This window comes from Aspergillus campestris, assembly GCF_002847485.1.
Source record: "Aspergillus campestris IBT 28561 chromosome Unknown P168scaffold_5, whole genome shotgun sequence".
NCBI classification, from domain to species: domain Eukaryota; kingdom Fungi; phylum Ascomycota; class Eurotiomycetes; order Eurotiales; family Aspergillaceae; genus Aspergillus; species Aspergillus campestris.
Window position 1 is genome coordinate 587,290 of NW_020194340.1, and position 22,928 is coordinate 610,217.

Sequence of the window (22,928 nt, forward strand, 5' to 3'; positions counted from 1 at the left end):
GTGTTGATGCTGTCCGACATTGGATTGTGCATCACGTGGATAGGAGTGCATACAGATAGAATGAATGGATGATATCTCCAGGTACGAAATCTATGTGCGTGTCTACTCCGTACATACCAGGTGCATCAGACTTGAGTTGCCTTTTGCCTTATTATGTTTAGGCATGGGTATTGTAGATTATTGTGATTATGATGATGATTATGGTTATATTTTTTAGATTCTCTAGGGTGTATGTATGAAAAAGGGGCGGGTGATAATGATAGTCACGATCATGTTAAGGAACAGATAGGAAAGAAAACAGTAGCTATCTCGGACTCCAAACTAGCAGATAATCTGACTCGGCATGATTTCCCCTGGATCAGAGTCCTCCGCATGGACAGGCCAGGGGGGGACAAACACTATGGTCACTACCAGACACTACCACTTATCTATCTACCTATGTAGGTAGTACGGATACTCCGGAGGTCTACCATCTATTACCAACTAAGGAAATGTAGGTGAACAGAAAGTTCAACCATGCTGGGGAATTCCCCAGTTAGCTCCCTACTAAAACCGATAGTCCGGTCTTGTTTGCCATGGTAGATTTTTTTCTCTCCTTGTGATGATTGACCTTTTTTTCCTAAATTATTTTTTTATTTTTTCAATCTAATCTTCATTTCTTTTTGGGTCTAAGCCTAGAAGGGTTGTTAGAGAGGACTCGTTCGTTGTTCGTCCTGCAGGTGATTTATTAGCCTGGCGCCGGTCATGATGGTCAGACCATCCGCTAAGCCTAACTTATCTACGGATACTAGGATTGTAATGCTCATATGTAGTGGGAAGGATTAATTTATACATAGTAACCTAGATAATAATAGATTACATAAGAATGATATAGGTGTACTGCAGAAACGAAGCGCTTCAATCCACCTTCGCCTTAGAACGCAGGACAAGGAATAGGTAGTATGGAGGTGATTGCCCCTATATCCCTATCATGGATCGTCCTGCCGAGGACCTCCGACTCCGACTACTCCCTAGTCAAAGAACCTACCGACCTTAGCTCCAAGCTCCCAGGGAAAATGTCTCCGCCCGTTGGACTCATTTTGGGGGGGTTCGAAAAAAAAAGGGATAGGGTTGGTGGAATGAGCATTCTTGGTCTCTCTGCAAATCATGTCACGGCGCAATCCTGAAACAATCGGGGTGGAGAAAGCAGCAGACTATGGATTATGGAACCACTCTTGCCGCCACAGTTTGTGATTTCGTTCTTGGTTGGACTAGTCTAGTAGTCACTGTTAGGTTGGTTAGTCTGTGTTATGGTTTAGCTAGCTAGCTAAGTTAGTAGTTAGTCATCTTTCCCACGAGGCACATCGGTCGATGCTCTTTGGTTTGTTGATTGCTTGGAGAATAGATCGATATGTCCATTCCACCTATCAATTGAACAGCTGTTACTGTTCGTCGAATGGGCTCTTCGCCATCGGGGACAAGCCGAGTATGCTCATGGTTCGCCCAGCGCCACGGGCTCCACTGAGCTGGTGGTTCGCACCAGAACTCGGTACTCGGTACCCAATGGGCGTCGACATTGGGGGAAAGTCAGCGGTCCTTCAAACGGGAAGATCCAGCACCATGAGACAGCCCGAGACAAACCCGTTTGCGGAAACCAGGGTGGGGAGCGCAAAGGAAGCGGGAGAAGGGAGGCCAGCCCACGAATAACGAGGAGGAGTTGACATGAGTCGATTGATTGACACTCCGAATGGGGGAGATCCCTATCCCATCGAGAAGTGAAAAAAGGGGGGAGGAATGGGCGAGTTCGAGGATTGGTGGTCTCCGTTTCAAAGTTGTTCATGATAATTAAACTCACCCATTCACGGTGTTCCTGGGGGGACACTGGGACAGTTAACGAAAGATGATCGGCCTAGACGCCCGAACCATCCCAGTCGATCATCTGAAATCCATTCGCCCAAGCTCAGTCAGGAAGTCCATGACGACAATGACTGACCTTGAGATAAGGAGGCAACCATATTTCATCTTTAGTCTCCACGAGTCGTTTGACGGAGATTACTGGCGCTCGTCGGGGAGGAATGTATGGAACCAAGCCTGATTGGGGGGCTGGGATAGCGATGGCCGATGCCGCATGGGATGCCATCTGTCTTCCTAGTAATCACATTACAATGACTATAGCTATAGTCGTGGTCAATCCGTACCATGGTTGTCACCGTCAACAATAGGAGCTTATTGATTTTCATACTCTGATGTCGACCCTCAACAGTGGGACAGAACTTCTGTCGACTGTCATATAAATCCCACAGACCATAGATCGGAGTTCGATCGTCCTTCTGCCTACCTCTCCTATCCCTCCTCCCTCCATCCTCTGGTCCCCGAGAGGATCTCCATGGCAGATCGTCCTCTCCCTGACCCTCCAGTTGACTGACACCTTCAGCCTTGGAGGGGAAACACGCGCCAATCTTGCCTGTGGACATCCTTCCCTGTGGAAATCCTGATCCTGAAACCCCCCATGCCGATGCGGAAACCTCCTGCGGAGTATCAGCCTAATGATTGACATTAGCATTCCTTAGATGGGCCCCAGATATCTCTTCGCATCGCCCCCATCTTGTCCCATCCTGTCTCCTGATCATCATTATCCCCCCCTCGTGGTGTTATCCGGTCCTCCCAAGTTCCCGCTAATCACGACGAAGGAGAGGGGAGGGAAAGGAAAAGTGGATCGATCTGTTGCTGCAACCACTCTGCTCTCCTTGGCGACAGCTCATTCATTAATCCTGGCAAGAAGAAAACAGGTTAATTGTTCGATTTAATTTCTTTTCTTTGATTATTTGATTATTATTATTATTTTATTTACCTCCATTATTATTGTCCATTATTTTCTATCTGATTATTTATTTTATGATTTCATTTTTATTTCCCTACTCCACGATTGATTTTATGATTTCTCTATTTCATTCGAATGATTTCCCGGTTTCTTATTTCATTGTTGACTCTTCCATCTCCATCCACAGCTCTGCTCTTTCTTCAATCTTCATCTTTAAATCCCCCCCCCCCTCTCTCTCCTCCTCCAACCTTCCCTCCTCGCTCTCTCTTCCCTGTTTCAATCCCATCTCACTCTAAACTCATCCTTGTGCTCGGATCCTTTCCTGCCTAAACATCCTACGAACATTATTGGTCTTCCGCTCTGAACCTCGTGGATATCCATTGACTGTGGCTTGACTCAGCCTTGTTTTTTTTAATCACTACCTGTTTCAGTCGTCGGTTATACTTTTGGCTCGATATTTTCCTTCCTCGATTTTCCTCCCGTTTCTCTTCCTCCTATCGACATTCGGCATCAACGCACCTGCGATCCGGAAAATTTCAGAATCAGACCACACCTCCAAATCGACCTGGTCGCACTATTTGAACGGCGACCTGGGTTGCCGCGCGAAGTGGTTTCGATCTCTCCCATTGTCGACACCATGAGCTCTCCCTCGCTCCAAGTCCAGCCACAACCCAACACCACCAAGGGTGTTTCCTCCCATCCATCGCCGGATTCCTCGCCCGACGCCATGTCGTTCGACATCGTCCGCTGCTCGCGATGTCAGCGCTCGCTGTGTCTGGAAAATGAGTCCTCTCCGGGAGTGGTTCGCTTCGGAATGAATTCCTATTACTGCAGTCGCTGCGCCTCCATGGTCGGCTTCGTTCGCTGAAGCGAATTCTTACCAAACAAACAAACAACCCCAACCCTACAAGAAACGAAGAAAACAACATCATCGCGAATTCACCCCTCGTCATCACCTTCGCTACCTACCATTTGCGATCGTTCCTACGAATTAAGAATCAGCCAGTCCTGACGTATTGGTTCTCTGGTGTTTTTCATTCTTCCTTTTTTGGTCACTCGCTCAAATACCGTCTCCTATGTGCGGGAGACCCCCAGACTCCACTGTGCTGGCGCAGTTGATTCATTTGAATCGTCGAGTAGCGGACCTCCGTTCCCTCGGGGAAAGGCCGGTTCCACCGACTTCCCCTCGCCTCTGCCCAATGGCGCCCGACCGACATTGAAAATTCGATCGCTGCGCCCGGGCTCCGACGAGGCGGTGGGATGGAAGGATCAGCGGGACACAATGCGCAATAACGGTCGATCAAACTGAGCCTGATTACCCTTTACTAGCTCGCATCCGCGTTGATACCTATCCACCGTGAACCACTACCCGTGCGACTTCGGCGCATCCTCGATAGAAGCTTTGTTTTTTCGTTTTGAGATACCCTGCATGATGATTTTCACTCGCTTAGATCTGTGCATGTGGAAATAACCCAGCATAGCATTGTTTTTCTTTTCTTCTTCTTTTTTTTTTTTTGTATCCTTCAGCGCTGTGATGCATGCAGCGACCCTGAACTTTGTATCCATATACTACGGCTGAATATGATTTAGCTGCGCTGTTGCCATTACCCAAACCCAGACTTATTTGTGACTGGGAAGCATTGTCGGAGTCCCCAACAACCATCCATGTGTGATATAACCACCGCCTGGCCTAGCCGGTGGAATACAATTCAAACTTGATCATTGGTCAAATAATCATACCGTAGTTTCTACAGTACAAAGTAAATCCCGACCAGCGAGCGACTTCATTCGACGACCACGACCACACCAGCGCCAATGCCAATCCGTCGATCCAATCCAATCCAATCCAATCCACAGGTACCTAACCAAACCAGACCTACCATCCACCCGGACATCCATCCATCCATCCATCCAAGCTCCAGCCCATCTAGACCGACCCATTACGTGATCAGCCAAGAACCTCCTATCCCTCCCCACCACAAATCCAACTAACAACCATCTATATGAACAAGATCCACACCTTCCTCCGTGTTCTACATGAATGAACCAAAGCCCCACCGGATAGATACCCCCACAATCTATACACACTATGCTACGCTATACTACACTATATTATACGATCGATACTAGGAGTCGATAGTATAGTAGGACCCGAAACGGAGAGTGTATTGGACTCCGGCGGCGGTCTGGGTCTAGAACCGTGGGATGGAGGGCGGGTTGGTGGGTCTCGACCGGAGGTGGGACATAATGTACCTGCCTGCTATCCGTACCTATTACGATAATATAGTAAGGTTGGGCTTTGCCGTTGATTGTTCGTTCGTGGGTTTGAGTTTGTCAGGGTCTGGTATTGGGGATGTGGTAGGATAGGGATTGACTGGGTGGTGTTTGTGGGTTAATGGGTGGTTAGGTAGTTGCCATTGCTGGTTGTTGTGGTCACTTTGGTGTGATATCTGGATTTGTTTGATGGGTTGGACTATCGTGTATGAGCTATCAAGGATATTGTCTTGATGTATATGTATCATCAGCGGTCAAACTGATAGTTCCAATCCATAAACGTCTCAGAAATGGGCTATGGTACACAGCCTTACCTGACCCACCAACTAGTTTTAGTTATAGCCTATGGAGACCAAAAGACATTGTCTGCAGCCCTGGTTAATGAATGGTTGAAGTAGAAAAGAGGTCGGTTTCATATTAAAACAGTAGATTAAATCAATCAAATCATTTCATCCAAATGTTCCTGTCGCCATATCCACTAACCCAAAGGGGTTCAACTTCTGACAAGGATCTCAGTGGATCATTGATTGTTGAGAGATCGACATGCGGGTAAGCTTTGCTGTAACCGCTGCAGTGGGTTCCTGCCAAGGTATCATCTTCAACGACATCCCATCTGTGTGGAAATACACGATGAAAACACGCCAGAAAGGATGAGATTGATGACTTTCTCTCTATGAAGAGGTTGCAGAACTTTGCAGGAATGAGTGAAATATAGATGATAAGATAGCGTGGGAAACGCCCGGCAGGTCAGCTGACATGCCAACCGATTGCAGTCACTTGCACCATCTGTATTTCTTACCTAGGCAATCACTTGCTAAATGAACAAACCGGAAAGTGGCGGATCATCACCCGAAGGCTATTATGCAACTTGCCAAGCCCCGGTATTCCGTACCTGGTGTGATTCAAGGATGACTATGTGGCTTGCACCGATACAGAAAGCGGTTCACTAAGCCGCCTGTCTCCTGTACTAGTCCACCGTTCGAAGCGTCCCTGAATCGGCTATTCTACTCTATTCCACAGACTAGATTTTTATTTAACCCATCAGACTGGCACAAACGATAAGGGGATACAAGATGGGATTCCAAGATCTCAACGTGGAGGTTCTATGCCTCGCGTTTAGATGCTTGGATTTCGTGGATATCTTTGTGCTTGAGACGTGTCTGCCGTAAGTGCTGTTACTCTCACATTAATCTAGCAGCTTGATACTGAAACTCTTGCTCCTAGGATATGTTGATGGAATTATCATATCAAACCTTCTCCACATCACTTTCGTTCCATCCTTTGCGGGAGACCGCCTCATATCGCGGATCCTTCTCGAACGGATGAACAAGGATACAGCCAGCAACTTCCAGGTTACAAAAATCATCTCACAACTAAAAGCGCTGTCGAGTATAGCTGCCAATCCAAACGACCACGTCACCGTTGATAGTTGTCGGCGGGCGATAAGTGTCGCTACGACTCTGCACAATGGTAGGGAATGGGTTCTGAAGAGCCTGACGGCCACAAACAGTGACAGCGAGGCCTTTTTTATCTTGAAGGGTGACTTCCTGATGGTCGTGGCTGCATGGTTGGGACTAACTACTGTCTGCATGGATAACTCAAACTACAAAAAGGTTGCTGAAAGCCACGGTCTTCTGGGAAATGCATTGTACGCCGCCGCATACGATGATGACGAACCTCTGGCAAGATTTATGATTGACAATGGGGCGGATCCCTGTCAAAAAGAAGGTGCTTACGGTGACGCGTTGCAACTCGCAGCATACAGAGGCTCTGAAAAAGTTGCAAGGCTGCTTTTGAATACAGACAAGCTGCAGAACCGGAACCTTGGGCCCTACGGGCTTTTTGGAAGTTCCTTGCAAGCGGCTGCAACATTAGGACATAAGGGAATTGTCCAGCTTCTGCTCCCGCAGAAGAATGCCAACTTGAAAATCAGACACCAGTGGCAAAGGTCTCCTCTGCATATTGCAGCGCAGAATGGACACGCTGACGTTGTTGGTCTACTCCTGGAGACACGAACATTTGACCCAAGCGTCACAGATAGATTTGGAGACACACCTCTGTCAACGGCGGTTAGAGAGGGTCACGAAGCCGTTGTCCAGATTTTGCTGGAATGCGACAGTGTCTACTCGCGGGGAAAGAGACAAACCCGGCTACAGACCTTTATTTCCAAAGGGCATAGTGAAATTGTCGAAAATCTCTTGAGCCTCTCTGGCTTTTATGTGTATCCAACACACATACGTCAACCATCTCCGACCGTGCTCGCGGCCTGGATGAAACACGTGGATGTGTTAGAACTATTACTTGAAAGAGACGGTGTTTATATTAGAGGCTTCTCGAGAGCGCGATTGTTGCGGTGGGCTGCATTGACTGGGATGACAAGGATTGCCAAGTTACTATTGGAACTACACCAGACAGACCCGAATAGTCGATCGACTGGCGAGGTCGGCACACCACTTCATCTTGCAGCAGAGCATAACCACTTCGGTGTAGTCAGGATTCTACTAGAACATCGTGATACAAACCCCAACCGCCAGGATTGGGAAGGTAAAACCCCGCTGATGACTGCCACCGAGGGCAATCACGCGGAAACTGCCCGCCTTCTTCTGTCTGATGGCCGAACAGTGCATGATATCCAGGATCGACATGGGATGACGCCCTTGATGCATGCAATCTCGAACGGATACTCGGACATCACGCAGCTAATTATCGCTAGTCGCATGGATCCGAATCTACAGCAGAATTCCGGTATGACTGCACTTCACATAGCTGTTAGAGACGGAAAGACAGACGCCGTTGATTTGCTCCTTGGACGCAAGGATGTCAATCCCAATGCCCAGAACTTTACAAATGACAGCCCACTGCATTATGCCGTTCGTAAGGGAGACGTGCCCGTCATCGAGTCATTGCTCTCCAATCCCCATACCGACCAAATTTACTCAACGACGATCAAATGACCCCACTGTATGCTGCCGTTAAATATAAAACTGTCTCAATTGTTCAATTGTTGATCGAATGCTCCAAAGTCGACGTGAACTGCCGATGCGATGATAACGGGGGTGCCCCATTGATAGCGGCCGCTCACCTTGGGTGTGTCGCCGCTCTATCTACGCTATTGACATCAAGCACCATAGACGTGAATATGCAGACCGAAGAAGGAGCCACCGCTCTTATCATCGCAGCTGACGGGGGCTATCAAGCAATTGTGCAGCTACTCCTTGCAAATCCCACGCTGGATGTCCACCTCACAACGACCTACGGCGCCACGGCACTTATGATGGCCGCTGATAGAGGGCACGAGGAAATCGCTCGACTTCTCTTAGAAAAAGGCGCCGAGGCAGACTCGCCTGATATCACCGGTCAAATCCCTCTCATGGCGGCTGCAGCCAATGGACACGATGGCGTGGTTCAGCTGCTGCTAAGCCATCCCGATGTAAACCCAAACCGGGCTGCCCACGCTGGCAACACGCCTGTGTCCAGCGCTGCACTCGGTGGACACACAAGCACCGTGCGCTTGTTGATCGGACACGAGAAGGTGCATTTTGACCCTGAGAGCGAGTGGTTTCGCGGGGTGTTGTCGAGTGTCAGGGAGAGAGGACATCATGACGTCTTTCAATTGTTGCAGGGGCTCCACGAGAGTTGAATGCTTCAACTGTCTATCGCGATGGATCTGAATAGACCCTTTTGATTGTATCTGCTAAGGACATACCGCTGGGGACCACACCGCGCTGCCCATCAATCATCAGCGGGGATTCTTGATCCACGGTGATAAATTGCAGAGAATCCATGTTAGTGTTATGTGGCAATAGAAATGGAAATTACCATCCATCTACAAAATATATCATGACACGTTTGGCCTCGTAAGTAACCCTATATCCAGTGCGACATGAATCAAAGCGGACCTGGTTCGGTATAATCCTAGGAAAGATCGGCGTAGAAGAGACTTGCCACCGTCTCTTGACCCACGCTGAAAGTATAGTAAGATTCAGTGTTGAACATACCCAATAGATCAAAATATGGTAAATTATATAAGTAGAAAGACGTATGGATTGAGCAAAACGCACTATGTAGGTGGGCGTGGCTCAAAAAACACTCATTCTCCAATCCGTGCCGAGCATTGATCTGGGGTACATTATGTTTGATCTCTCAGAGGATCAGCAGAAACGCGTCACTTGATAGACCTGTGCTGAAGAATTTCATCTCTCCACGGTCCTTCAACAGTCCTACTCACTCCACGAGGAAATACCACTCTCTCGCCCGCAATCTCTCGCACAATTCATCGCTGACCATTTGCGCTGTTTCACGCAAAAAACAGACCGGAAAATGTCTTTTCGCCCAGACAGCCCTATCGAACTTCCCAATGGTCGTCTAGTCTGTGGCGCGCACGAGCTTGTCGTCTGTCCCATGTGCACCGTTGACTATAGCTTCATGGAGGAAATTCTGGATGACGATTCAGAAATTGAAGACTAGGATACCAACTCCGAAGATGAACATGAAAACCCCGAAGACAAATATACAACCTCTGAAGATGAAGACGAGAGCCCCAAGATAATACAGAGGCACAATCTGTCCAGTGACCCCAGAGTCGGCACGGGACGCGTCATTCCCACCGCGTTCGACCCTCCCGGGGTCACCGATCTTCCAGGGTCACTGTTCTCACCTAAATTCACTTACGGAGCCAGACCACGCGTCTGCCGTTTCATTGATCGAACCAACGCCACCCGGTTCCTCATATACACGGACGGTGCATGCCTGGACAACGGGGGCGCAAATCCCAGAGCCGGCTGTAGCTTCGTTTTCAAGCCTTCCGGTTCAAGATCCGAAGGCTTCACACGCTTCCCTCTTGAAAACGAAGGACCAACAGGCGAAGTGCACCAGAAAACCAGCAACCGGGCCGAGCTCCGCGCTGTGATAGCAGCTCTCCGATTCCGGGCCTGGGAAGGCGAAGGGCTCAGCACACTTGTGATCGCGACGGATTCTGGATACGTGGCTGAGGGCGCGACATCCTGGGTGCGTGGATGGCTACGGCGTGGTTGGAGGACGAGCACCGGGGCGGCGGTCAAGAACCGGGACCTGTGGGAGTGTCTACTCGGAGAGATAGAACGGTGCGATGAGGATGGCCTGCAAATTGAATTCTGGCGTATTTCGAGACGCTGGAATAAAGAGGCGGACTATCATGCTAAACATGCTGCTTCTGAGGAACCACCCAATCGCTTTTACAAGCATATAATAGGTGCGCTGGTCTAAACCCGCCTGTGTTTCTAGGATTCAACGTTAGGCCTTGCAGCGAGGAGGCATTTTGGGACTTTTCTCTGCGGACCAATCGACTCGGGAATACTGCTCTCTTTGTTTACGGATGAGAGAAGGAAACCGGTCACGGCTCGGCCACGACAGGATCCACAATTAAATGCTACGTATGTATGCTGAGTTAGGACCCAAGAATGGTCAGGACTCATACCCCAGGGTGGGTACGGATTAATTGAACGTGACCTTGGAGCGCACTACACAAATCTGGTCATAGATCTGGCAGTCATGCTGCGAACGCCAGCTATCGATAAGACATGATTACATGCATCATATGTATTGTTTTTACGATATCAAGATTCAAACTCTATGTTCTTACTATATGTATAACATGGCAAGATGAATAGCTTGATTAGTATAAGCGTTTCAGTTATAAAGGCGGTTGATAACATATATCTGCCATCATTAATGTAGTAGTACATCACTGAACCAGGTACAAACAGATTATGCTCGCATAATTAGTCCCTACTTTGCCCAGGCTACGTGGCTAGCCCTCTACTCACTAGCTATATGTCTGTAGCTAGAATATTGTCGCGAGACATTCTCCACCAGCAACGAGTAATTATTTCTTGACCTGGTTGTACCTGGTAGTACTGTCCTATCAGCCAGACAGAATACGGGCAGATCAGATACAAAGCAGATCGACTCATGACCGTGGCAGTCTCGTAAATATTATTCAGATTGCATCGGAGTAGACCGTCAAAACCCCCGGGATGATCCTGTCTGCGAATACGATAGTCGACGCGAGATAGGTCTGCGAATTTCCGAGAGCAAGGAAAATACCCACCAGCCCCAGCCTTTGAGATAAACTTCCACCAGGCTAGTGGCAGATCTTTCCAGCGCTTTGGGACCCGTTCCACGGTAGGCGGTTCGGGCTATCGATCGATCGACCGACTATCGATTTTTAGTAGCGTTCTGATTCAAGACAATCCGTTTGGTTCCAACAAGATTGTGCGGAGTATGTATGTTGGAATTGGTCAGAGATGGCGATGGATGAATGAAGATATTCGTTAAGTTATTATGCAGGGCATGACTAAGTTGGATATCTTGTGACTTCAACTCTGGGCTTTACTTTCCCTCTTTCTCTTCTTCCTCCACGGCCTCACTCGAGCCTCACTCCCACCGCGAGTGCCACTCGGAGTATCTTCCAGGTTAATTGAAAGTCCAACCGGACGTGGCAATAATCCCCAGTGTCTCCAGTGAGGAGTTGATCCCTCACATGCCGGGTGATGCCAGGATCCCCCCGCTCCATTTGAAACACGGATCGCGACGACACGAAAACATGCTGCAAACACCCATGGTACTCGTTCTGATCAAACTGGATCGGTTCGGTTGCTCAGATGTCGGAATCGGCTCCCGACAATGGATTGAACGATCGTCATCAAACGAGGCGAGGGTGATGGGATAATATGTACCAAATTGATCGTCCCTCCCCCGAGTCAAGCCCCGCTGGTGCATACCGCTTATCAGACTTGATACGTCAACCATCTTGGGTCCAGCACCACCGAATCTGGGGTTCTTGTTCTGACACCTATTAATTACATTCGACTTATTTATTTTATTCTTTTTCTCTCAACGACAAGAGAGGAAAAAGCAACCACCACGCGTGATTTCTCACATTACAGTCGAGGCCTCTCCTCCAATCACCGCTGGACATGGATTGTTCTTCTTCTATTCCACAATGAAACCATCTCCCCTTTCGGTTGACTCTTCATTCATCAATCTCAGGGAGACAGGTGGTCTTCATCCTGAACAATGCCATTCGGGAGGACCAGCAGAATCGCCAACGCAGCGAATGATGATCCATCAGGACGGACTTCCCCAACGATTGCTGGAGTGGCTGCCCTGAGATCTAGCGGTGTAACGTTTATGCCAAGGGAGACGGGAATAGAGCTGGAGGGAATGAATGCGTTGTTCGGGTGGTAACACAGTCTGGCTGTGCCCTACTCATCCCATCCCTTGTCCGTTCCATACAACGAACCCTTTCCATCCAGCCAGCCCGTCAAGCTCGGGGAATCAATTCCAGGGCCTCGAGTCAGATCCACGGGAGAAGTAAGGAACGAGCTTGGTGGTGTACTCTTTCTCCCTCACACACTCTACTTTCTTTCCCTTTTTTGTTTGTCTTTCCATAATCCCGCTTTTCTCGCTATTCTTCTTTATGTAGATTTTTTTTTTCTTTCCCTTTTTATCCATCACACCCGGCGATCGTAGCTGATGCATGACATATCAGGCTGCTCCGCACATCCACTCCGATTACTCCAGTAGACTGGCAACAAATTGACACATCCCAGGCGCCAGAAATCGACCCAGTCCTGCTCCGACAGACCGTCAAGGGTTCGCCCCTTATTCGTCAGCAGATGCATCAGCAGCTTTCGTCGATTATCTGTCCCTCTGCATTTCTACCTACTACTGACTCCTGCCGCCGCCTCTGAGCCGTCTCGCGCCAGATGTGGGACCCGTCTCCATGACGGAAGCAGATCGATTCGGATCGGTTTGGACTGTAGTTTTCTTTTACCTTTCTTTTGCCTCTTTCTTCTCTCTTTGCCTGCTCCTTCTTCCCGTTCTTTTAAAAGGCCTAGGGTCTCTGTTTTCCATCGTGCACCTGCTTGTCTAGATCTGTTTCTTTCTTTGAGATCGGACTGCAGCTTTCACTACTGCAACCCTGTCTAGAATATTCCCAGGGTAAGAGCTAGATCAAGTTCTCTCAAGGCAATGATGCTGATAGTTAAGTGAGGTATCATTATATCTGTACCCTCTTCTTTGGAGTTTCAGTTAGGCCCCATCTGGACCGGAATCTTGCAAACGGAGGCTGGATTAGTCTCGTGACCTGGGTTTTGCTGTGGCTCTTGATCGTGGCACGAGCGATTGCTAGCTTAACAGAGTCAGTGGATCGCCATCATTACTTCCGCACCGCAGACACCATGCCTTCCCCTGCGCGAGGACGAGGGACGAGGCATAGGGGATCTGAGGAAGAGTTTGTTCTCTTTCTACAGGGGGTAAGTGCGATCAAATCCACCTTTGCCTCCCAGATGACAAGTCTTACTGAAAATGCAGATTCCAGCCCACTGTCGTTGGCAAGAGCTGAAGGACATGGTCCGTCAGACTGCGCTGCACATCCGACAAGCCGTCGTATACGATGACCAACACGGGTTCCCCACGGGTCTGGGGCAGATCATCGTGAAGAATGAAGACGAAGCGTGGCGGACTTATCGTACGTATCGGTGTGGTCAGACCGAGATCTGGAATCGACCCGCTAACGGTACCTCTATTTCTAGACCGGTTATCCACCACCGGCTGGGAAGGACAAAGTCTGGTCGTCACCTTGGCTCGAACCAGCTCCCCAACTCGCCCTATCGCTGGCCCAACTAAGAGCCCGCGCTGCGTCATCCCGCCCAGCTACGTTGCAGGATACACCACTCCTCCGAGGATCACGCAAAATCTGGCCGTCCCTGCGTCCCCCATGTCTCCAGAGTACGTTCCCACGATCAGATAAAGCCATCGGTGGCAAACTAACATGCCTAGAAGGCCTGTTATGTCAGGAAGCCCGACTTTTCAGCCATCCGAATATGGCCCGGTTCTCAACCCCATGGGCTTCACCCATCCACCCTTTATGCCACTTTTCGCCGATGCTCTGTCTCAATCTATGGCAGGGATGCCGCCGTCTCCGGCTATGCGACATTCTTTCTGCGACCCCGTCACCTTCACCGTCTTCCCTCCGTACCACATATCCCCCATGCCGCACCCGCAAGGCCTTCCCGAGAACCAAATGCGCTTCAGTGGGGGACATAGCAACCACAGCGGTGCGCCACCCGTGCTTCCTCCCAAAGTCATGTACCCAGCCTACCCAGTTCAGCCTATCTACCAAGGCCGACCTCCCACCGCCGCACCCGGGCCTCCTGGCCGCTACCCTGGAGGCGGGGGTCGCCGGACGATTTTCATCCAGAACCTCAGCGCGACGACGGGCACCGAGGATTTGCGAGACTTCCTCCGCGAGGCAGGGACGATCGACCAGTGCGAGATGCCGACTGACGCCGACTCCGGACGTTGTAAGGGCTTTGCACGAGTGACGTTCCGACACGGCGAAGAGGCCAAACGTGCCGTAGCGCTATTCAACAACGGGTTCCTGAAGGGCGCCAAAATCCGCGTCAAGATGGACCGCAGTCTCAATCTGGCGCACAGCTTCTCCCACGGCTCCACCAGGTCAGATTGCAGCAACGCCAGCAGTGCCAGCAACAGCAGCGGCAGCGGCAGCACCACGAGTAGCAGTAGCGTCCACACTAACAGTCCCTCAACCACCGAAACGGCCATTCCCGCGCAGGACGTCATCGTCCCTCAGGACGCCGCACAAGATCACAACGAGACACCACCGCGCAGCGCCCCGACCCCGCAAAAGCCCACTACCGATCGGTGCCAGCCGTTAGTGATCAACGGGTCAGGGGTGGGACAGAGAACAGTGGTGACTTGACTTGGCTTGACTTGATATTTGAATATTGTGCATCAATAACCGTTTCTTTCTCTGTTTCTCCCCTATCTACTGGTACATGAAGAAAGGAGGTGCCGAAATAGGTCTGTATCTAAGTTTTGTAGTTTGGTTGTGATATTGGGTAGGTGCTTTTTTCTGTCCTGTATTTATTTTTTTGTTTTCCTTTCACAATTCTTTTGCTGTTGTTTCTACCGAGCTTTGATCGAATACAGGAGGGAGGTATATAGCGTGACGAAGAAACCAAGAAATAAAGAAGAGATATCAAGCCAAGTAATCTTGATCTATACATTCAATAGTACAGCACATTCCCCCGGGCTTTACTAGCTGAGTATAACCATTGATTTATACACTGCTTTCTATGAATTGTCCGTTTACGGCAGCCACAGCCCTAAGTCATCTATCAGTCACCTATGGATGGATCTTCGAGCTCCAGAGCATGAGTACAACTGACCGGACCAAATCAAATCAATCCTAATCCTATTATTGTCTTTGGCAGTAGTTTTCTGACTCCATTTCCTTTCGTATAGCTTGATCATGTACGTAGCTATCTGGCTATGTGGACCGTCTAAAGAATAGTTATTGTTATCGTTCAAGTCTACACTATACTGTATCCCATCATAAAAAGAAAGAATAAAATCTGTTGAAACTAAACAATGCAACTTCCATTCATTATTCATATTCATATTCATGATCATAACCATATCCATATCCATATTCATCAGGAGAAAAAAAAGTCATCTGGGGAGACTAGACTAGACTGACTTTTCTTTCGCATGCTATGCACAGTCCCATGTCTCTCGTCTTTCCCAGGCAGTCTGGCTGGTTTCAGTTCAATTCAATCATTCATGGAGTTCATCTTCATCATCTCCTCGTCTGTATCATCCGTCTTTTCTCATCCATCGCATCTCATCGCATCCGTTTTGTCTTGTGTCGTCTCATCTCATCTCATCTCATCTCATCTTATCGCATAAGCGTAGAAAATCAAGTAAAGTTGGGGGAGGGGGAAGTTTTGCGGGAAGGGGGAAATAGTACAGCGCTGACAGTGACACAGGTAAGTAAACCAGAAAACATAGTATCAACGGGGCAGTAACATGCAGGAAAAAAGGATAAGGGACTCGCAACGCCGACCACTGGGTAATATGAAAGAAAAACAGGAGAAAAGACAACACCTTATCGGAGAGGGGAACAAAGCAAACAGACAGAACAATCAGGGTAAGCAAAGTGAAACACAGCAAGCAGAACAAAACAACAATGGGTAATCATGCAGAAGTAGATAATACACGTCAAAAAAAAAAATTTAAAAAAAAAGTGCCGCGAGAAAAAAACGAACTATGCAATCACCCGAACCGAACCAGACAAACCAGAAGTTTAGTTTTAGTCTACCCACACAACAATGCACGTAGCCATTCAAGGTATGAGTATGACGTCTCGCCGGCTATTTAGCATGGACGATCAGCTCCGCGAACAACGGTTCCGGAATCTTTCGGACGATCAACACCGTCAAAGCGATGATCTCTTTAGCGTCGAGCGGTGGGAAGGAGCGGAGGATTTTGTTTGGACTGATTGTGTTGTTAGCAGAGTATACTAAAGGATTAAGCTGGATGGGTGGATCCCAGGGCAAGGTAGAAATCAGGATATGATAGGTGGATGTGAGGGGTCGAGGTGATCTGTCGGTGTAGATTGTGGGGTTCTTTTTGATTTTTTTTCGCGTGTGCTCGAAGATAGCTCGTTTTTTTTTCTCCCTTCTCTTTGTTGTTTATCGTGGGGGCTGTTCCGTTGCTGGGGTGATTTTTGTTTTTGCGGAGGGGAAGACAAAGAGATGTATGTATTGTATGTACTGTACTGTACGTACCTTGGGCTGTTGAGGATGGTGTCTCGCATGCGGATGAGCTGGGCGACAATGCAGAGGATGTTGAGATGGGGACCGTATGCGAAGAGAAAGTCCCATAGATGGAGGACCTCCGGGAGCGGTGGGGTACAGGCGCAGAGGGTCAGGACGGACGGGAAGGCGTAGAGTTCAGCGTGCATGCCCTTAGAGAACAGATACGACGCGAGCTTAGGCTCGATGATTTCAAGGCAGCGGTCGACGAGGCGCAGTCCCCGGTGAACGCCGTCCATAGCGCCGCGGATGTAGCCTGGACATTCGCGGGTGACGAAGGTATGGAAGAGCGCGTAGGCCTCGACCTCGCTGCGGGCGGCGTAGAGGAACGGCGCGCACAGGACGTTCATGCCCTGCACGTAGATGGCGGAGTCGATGGTGATATTGCTGCCGCTGTGGCCCGTGACGCTGCTGGTACTCGGTGTTGCGATACTCGGTTCGGACTCCTCCTCGGCGATGCTGGGCGGCGTGTTGATAAGCAGCTCGATGTCGCGTCGACGCGCCGACGGGCGGGATTTGGAGCGCAGCTTCTTCCTCTTTTCGTCGTGGAACGTCCACGCGACCGCGTTGAGCAGCCGGATCAGACTGGCTTCCGTGACGCGGCGTTTGAACAGCGGATCGGTAGCTAGAGTGCGGAAAGTATCGTTGCGGATTTTGGTGTAAGCCGGGGAGCGGCCGCGGTGGATGAGCGAGAGGTAGTTGTCGGTCGGTACGGGGGCGATATCCAACAGGACAAGCCAAAGGTAGACCCGATAAGTGGACTAGAGAACTGGTCAGCGGGACGCGTAACGACGCGAAACGACAGGAAGGGAAATAAAATCTAGTATTCCATACCATGCCATCGCCATCAGCTTCCACGCGCGTCGACAACACCAAGTACCGCAGCTCCTGCAGCGCCTCACTAAGATCCCCTCCCACGGGACCATCCCTCAGGAAAGACTCTAGCACGGACTTCCTCACTCCCACCCCCGACCCAGTCTTCCTAGAGCGACGCTGCGTCCCAATAGCCGGAAGCTCGCGCGACCCGGCATCGCTATTTGATCGCGCGCGACGATGAGACCGTAACCGCACGGGGGAATCCAACAGGGCGAGTTCCTCTGCGGTCGCGGACGTGCGCGCGGTAGAAGGCTGTGACGTGTAGGGTGTCCTGCTCAACCCGGACGGCCGCGGCGGCTGCGGAGAGTTGGGGGAGAGGACCCCGTGGGACTGAATCTTCCGAAGGCCTCGCATGGCTCGTGGTGATGGAGAACGAGCGAGTGCGGCGAGGTTCAGCTGGGCTTGGGTGGGCTGGGAGGACGACATGGTGGTCGTCGTCGTGCTCGTTTTCGTAGTTCGTCGACGGCGGCGGCGGCGGGCGTCGCCGTGACGCCTTGCAGCGACTTTTGGGTGCTGATGCTGGTGCTGATGCTGGTTGGGTGGCTGGGTAGCGTGGTCGGGGCTGGCTGGTGGTTTGTTCAGGGGAGGGGAAGGAGAGTGAGGGGGGAGATTATGTCTGCCGGAGCCCACCACAAGAACAAACCATCTTCCAGATTAACCAGGGGAATATTGTCGAGGAAGAGAAGAGAAGAAGAGGACAAAATTTGGTGAGATGATAGACAGTCAGTCGTCGTCACTCTTAGTGTCTTCTCTTCTTTTCCTTTTTTTTCTGCCGGGTGGAGGAATGCGGGGACAGCAGATCTGTTGCTACGGCATATTCAAGATGATCATGAATCCTTATGACCTAAAAGAAACCCTGAGGGTAGATTCCATGATGAGTTCCCCGAGTCAGTACTCAGCTACCAGCCAAGTCCAGTTCAATAGTCCGATCTAGTCCGCTGTCTCAGATCCAATTATCCTGCGTCAGACCCGCCCACTTGAGGCGTCATGGGTTGCAGGCCGTCTCATGCATGCGATAGTCAGGTCTTGCTCCACCCAGCGTCGCTTAGTATACACCTAGTAAATGTTATACTTTCTTACTATTATTAGACCGGCAGTGTCAATACCAGCAGCAGAAGCAGCAGGAGCAACAATACAGTTCGAGTCATAATATACGTGAATCGTGGCTGCCAGAGCGATCTATGCATACGGAAATTCCAGCCCAAAACGCCAAATTCCACCATCGTCATCATTACGATTGAGCCCGTCCCTGGGACGCAGCGTTGTTCGTCGTACCGCCCATGATCCCGTCAACGAATTCATGGTATTTGAAAACATCGCCCCTCTTCGCCCCTCCAGACATCTTAGCCCCAAACGCGCGGCGACCGGTGAACCCACTCAAGACCTGGTTAATCTCCCTCTCACTGAGGGGCCGCTCCCCGTCCTCGGGAGCCGTATGGAGCAGCGCATCCCGTAGTTCTTTCACATCAATCTGACCGCTATCGTCCTCATCAAACGCCGCCAAGGCATTGACGAGCTCCTGTCGCGACGAAAGCGGATCCAGCAGCGTAGATAGTATATTCAGGAACGTCGGGAAATTAATCGTCTGGGGCGAACCCGGGGGGAAGAACTGCGAGAGCGAAGACGGGTCCTGGCCTGATTCCACGGTACCGTCAGTATCCGTACCACGGTATACAAGAGCTCCACGGTATCCAAGATGGGGGAAATAAGATCACACGTACCAACATTCGACAACACATCCGCGACGTCCTCCCTATCAACAGAGCCATCATTGTCTCGATCCAAAACCTGAAACGCCTCTCGAATCTCCCTCAGCTGCGCAGGCGACAAGCGCGAAGCAGCGTCAGCCGACCTCCCCCCCATCATGCCCTGCGTTCTAACACCTGTGAAGCTCGAGGCAGGCCGGTCGGGGGAGGCGGCGCCGCCCCGGGTCGGCGAGGGAGACACCTCTCTAGTGAAGCGCGGCTGGGGAATCGGATCCCTGCTCTTGGGCGAACAATCTTCGTCGGCGGCTGTGTATGATTGATTCAGTTTGCTTGGGGACACCACCGGGGTGTAGCCACGGCCGGGGAGCTTCCGGGGGTGCTGGGTCGGCCTGTCTGGGCAGCGGGCGGGGAACTGGATGTCGACGGTCGGCGGAAAGGGGACGCGCGGGGAGAGGCGAATGAGAGAGGGGAGGGTTTAAAGGGGGCGTTGGAGGGGACCTGGGGAGAAAATGTCAGAAAGGGCCTTCCTGTAAATCTAGAAGGTGAATAGTTACCATGATGGATAGAAGCACTCGACTCCGTGAGTGTTGCCAGAATTGACTCTTGAAGGGGATAGTTCTCCGACAACCAGGTCGTCGCAGCAGAGAAAACAATCAGGGAGTAAATAGTGTCTCAATCCTTCTCAACAAGATCTGCTTCCTGACGATATCAATTCAAAAGTGTTGCGATCACATTCAGATGCAATGATAACCAGGCTGATAAGTATGTTTCTAGAAAGGCAAAACAGCCAAACAAACAATCAGTCACGAGTCGGCCCGGCACCGGGGCACGTGCGGGGCTTGGCACGATGATCGGCCTTTGCTTAGATCTGGCTAATCGTCCTAGAGTGTACTCTAGAGTATGTATATGCTTCATATAGGAACTTACTACGGGAAAGTTCAATTGATAATGTTTGAGAATGTGGGAAAAAAAATAATTGGTGGTATTAAATGAAATAGAATGCGATGCCGCTGTATCTGCTAATCAAGTCAAACATGCTAAGATCTTATATCCATCAGAGAATAAAAATAAAAATAAACAAAAGAAGATGAAAGAGGAAGAATAAGAATGAGACGAAGAAGAAGCAATCGCTGTCATATCTACCACGATAAGCCGAAAAGAACCGAAAAGAGCTTCGTGTCAGAACTGTATTCATACAAGGTGAACGGACAGTAAAGACAGCTGGCGAGACCGGACGGAAGCGAAGGCTCCTCTTCAATCTCTTTCTTGTTGAAACAGACAGGATCGAACCAGGATGGATCCAGCCAAGGGAGGGGAAGTCTACAACATTCCCATGAAGGCGACCCCGAGACAGAGTGTCATGAAGCAGCTCACCAGAGCCACGTCAGGCCGACCGACGGTCCCCCACGCCCCGGAGGTCATCTTAGCGCTACCGGCTGTGATGTTCGTGTTCGAGAACTTCGCGCCGCATTTCTCGTTCATGTTTTTGGCTGATTGCAGATACGATCGCGCGAGGGGCTGGCCATCGACCTCTGCCCACCGGCCGAAAACATCGAGAGAGGCTTGCACACATTCGTTGCAGTCTGGGTAAGGGTCTTTGAGGAGAGAGACGCCGTATGGCAGGGAGTAAATGTCGTAGTTGGCCGCGTTGGATCGGTTCTTGACAGCGTCGACGAAACAGTAGTCTTTCGTGTCTGGGTTCTTAAGGCAACTTGCGCGATAGACGGGTTCGTAGATGATCAGGTCGGTGTATGCATTGACGACGTTCGGGTTGCCGTTTCGGTAGTCCTTCCCGCAGTGGTCGTCTTTGATCAGATCCTCGGCCATTTTGCGCATGGTGGTGGAGCATTTTTTGACGTCCGCGTTACAGGACTGATCCAAGATGCGGGAGGTGGCCGGCGCCGAAGAGAGAGTGTGGAAGAAAGAGGTGGAGTCGTGCAGGAGCAGGGAGATGCCATGACAGTCATTGATGGATTTGTCGGTGAGGAATTTCTTGAAGAACTTGGGGCAACTCGCGACAGTGAAGTTCTTGAGGATGCTGGTATCGAACGGTAAGGGAACCGAGTCGATGGTGGATGTGTCGATGGGGGATCGCCGTGTCAGATCCGATAGGGACAGGTCGAATTCGCCGGATTCTTCCTCTGATGCGTCCGAATGCGATTGGTGCGCGCCCTCTTTGTCGGAGTCCTGCTTTCCCCGATTCCCCTCGTGGACGATCAGATGCTCCCACGGTGCCTGATCGTGTGGTGGAGCTCCATCGGATCGGTCTTGTTGATCAACGCCGACGATCTCTCCACTCTGGAAAGGTGACGGGTCCGATTGAGCGTCTGAAGGCAGCGCCGATGCTGCGACAGATGTTATCGCGATGGTCGCCAACAGGTACAGGGAGAAGTGGGACGTCATCCGCTGAGGAGCCTGGCAGTGCATATTGGCGCGCCACGGTCGGACTTGGGCGCCAGCGATCTACACGGCGTATGAAGGGTGTATGAGTGACGAGAGAATGAAGCGATTCGGACTGAGATAATGGCGTCCGAAATGAAAGACCGGGACTAACAAAGAACGCAAGAGGAAGGAGGGGGGATTGGCTATTGAGACATTGCACCAGCGTCCCGTCCGATGTGACAACTATTATAGGGAAGGGGGGGGAGGACAATTAAGAGGAATTTGATAACTGATGACAACGAGAGAATACCATCTAGATAGGAAGGAAAAGAAAATAAACCCTTGCATCCATGAAAGAAAACGAGCGCACCGTTTTGGTGGTGAGGAGATGAGAAGAGTGTCAGCCCGGCGATGAGAAAAAAGAAAGAACTAGTAGGCAACTACCTAAGAACCCCGAGTTTATAATAATAATAATAACTGAATGATACATCGACAACAGTCCAGACTGCAGACTACAGACCAGGGCTCCGCTACAGTAGGGACCCAAGGTCACTGCCCGTGTGTAGGTATTTTAATTAATCCTCGACTCATTTGATTCGCCTAGTTCGACAAATCATCTCCATCAATGCAGTCCGGGAAATTATTTCCTTTGACAGCCTGACTCAGGGGTCCCCACGAGATGGAAAAGTCTGCTTTCCAACACCGTCCCTGATTACATGATTTCCCTGGCAAGAGGAACAGGGCTGTGTGTTGGGATGGCGGACTCCGGGTTGCACGACAGGAAGTCACCCGAGAGACCGTGGACCAGTGCGCAAACACCCTGGTCTATCCGATCCTGTTCTGGTGGGTCTCAGGCTATCCTCTGGTGTCGCTTCTCTCAAGGATCAAGCTCATCGGGGTGCAAATCCCGCACTCCAGGGACCATCCCAGAAATACAAAGGGAAAGACACATTGTGATCGAGACGACGGATGATGCGATACACCCCATGGGAGGATGAGCCCCCCAGGGCGTCGGAGAAACTATCGGTCTTCATATCGCTCACGAGGGGGGTTTCTGGGTCAATTGGGGATAGAACCGGATTGAGAGGCTGTTCAAACTCCCAATAGTCATCCTCGAATGGATTTGGAGGATGCCTGGAGCCGACCGGGCTGGGGACATTCTCGTGATCCCAACTGCAGCAGGACCGGTGATCATCGTGGTTGTCTCCTCAATAGTCGATCAAATGT

The 22,928-nt window shown here is 50.4% G+C and overlaps 8 protein-coding genes across 8 annotated transcripts; 3 read left to right on the top strand and 5 right to left on the bottom strand.

Annotated features, from left to right (window-relative positions):
* Window positions 1–1,911: 1,911 nt before the first annotated feature.
* P168DRAFT_139724 (uncharacterized protein) lies at window positions 1,912–2,722 on the bottom strand. The gene is made up of 2 exons (XM_024832747.1): window positions 2,264–2,722; window positions 1,912–2,234 (listed from the first exon to the last, which is right to left on the bottom strand). The coding sequence occupies exons 1-2, from the start codon at window positions 2,540–2,542 to the stop codon at window positions 2,004–2,006; spliced, it is 510 nt and encodes a 169-aa protein (XP_024693400.1). The 5' UTR covers window positions 2,543–2,722; the 3' UTR covers window positions 1,912–2,003.
* A 497-nt stretch (window positions 2,723–3,219) lies between these two features.
* P168DRAFT_139715 (uncharacterized protein) lies at window positions 3,220–4,000 on the bottom strand. The gene has a single exon (XM_024832746.1). The coding sequence runs from the start codon at window positions 3,751–3,753 to the stop codon at window positions 3,343–3,345; it is 411 nt and encodes a 136-aa protein (XP_024693401.1). The 5' UTR covers window positions 3,754–4,000; the 3' UTR covers window positions 3,220–3,342.
* A 2,044-nt stretch (window positions 4,001–6,044) lies between these two features.
* On the top strand, window positions 6,045–7,786 carry P168DRAFT_267510 (ankyrin repeat domain-containing protein; the record flags this gene model as incomplete). The annotated part of the gene is made up of 2 exons (XM_024835045.1): window positions 6,045–6,239; window positions 6,299–7,786. A coding segment is annotated over exon 2 (1,389 nt), but the record flags the coding sequence as incomplete, so codon positions are not given.
* Window positions 7,787–9,658: 1,872 nt separating this feature from the next.
* Window positions 9,659–10,318, top strand: P168DRAFT_234373 (putative ribonuclease H1; the record flags this gene model as incomplete). Its single annotated transcript, XM_024833411.1, has 1 exon — window positions 9,659–10,318. A coding segment is annotated over one exon (660 nt), but the record flags the coding sequence as incomplete, so codon positions are not given.
* Window positions 10,319–12,830: 2,512 nt separating this feature from the next.
* P168DRAFT_139795 (RNA-binding protein) lies at window positions 12,831–14,895 on the top strand. Its single transcript, XM_024832748.1, has 5 exons — window positions 12,831–13,057; window positions 13,110–13,371; window positions 13,430–13,586; window positions 13,651–13,846; window positions 13,901–14,895. The coding sequence occupies exons 2-5, from the start codon at window positions 13,297–13,299 to the stop codon at window positions 14,838–14,840; spliced, it is 1,368 nt and encodes a 455-aa protein (XP_024693404.1). The 5' UTR covers window positions 12,831–13,057; window positions 13,110–13,296; the 3' UTR covers window positions 14,841–14,895.
* Window positions 14,896–16,293: 1,398 nt separating this feature from the next.
* Window positions 16,294–18,039, bottom strand: P168DRAFT_296547 (putative mitotic check point protein; the record flags this gene model as incomplete). Its single annotated transcript, XM_024838121.1, has 3 exons — window positions 16,294–16,417; window positions 16,711–17,498; window positions 17,572–18,039. The coding sequence occupies 3 exons, from the start codon at window positions 18,037–18,039 to the stop codon at window positions 16,294–16,296; spliced, it is 1,380 nt and encodes a 459-aa protein (XP_024693405.1).
* An 805-nt stretch (window positions 18,040–18,844) lies between these two features.
* Window positions 18,845–19,876, bottom strand: P168DRAFT_281175 (putative calmodulin; the record flags this gene model as incomplete). The annotated part of the gene is made up of 3 exons (XM_024835913.1): window positions 18,845–19,248; window positions 19,335–19,731; window positions 19,874–19,876. The coding sequence occupies 3 exons, from the start codon at window positions 19,874–19,876 to the stop codon at window positions 18,845–18,847; spliced, it is 804 nt and encodes a 267-aa protein (XP_024693406.1).
* Window positions 19,877–20,723: 847 nt separating this feature from the next.
* On the bottom strand, window positions 20,724–21,401 carry P168DRAFT_215580 (uncharacterized protein; the record flags this gene model as incomplete). Its single annotated transcript, XM_024833079.1, has 1 exon — window positions 20,724–21,401. A coding segment is annotated over one exon (678 nt), but the record flags the coding sequence as incomplete, so codon positions are not given.
* Window positions 21,402–22,928: the final 1,527 nt, after the last annotated feature.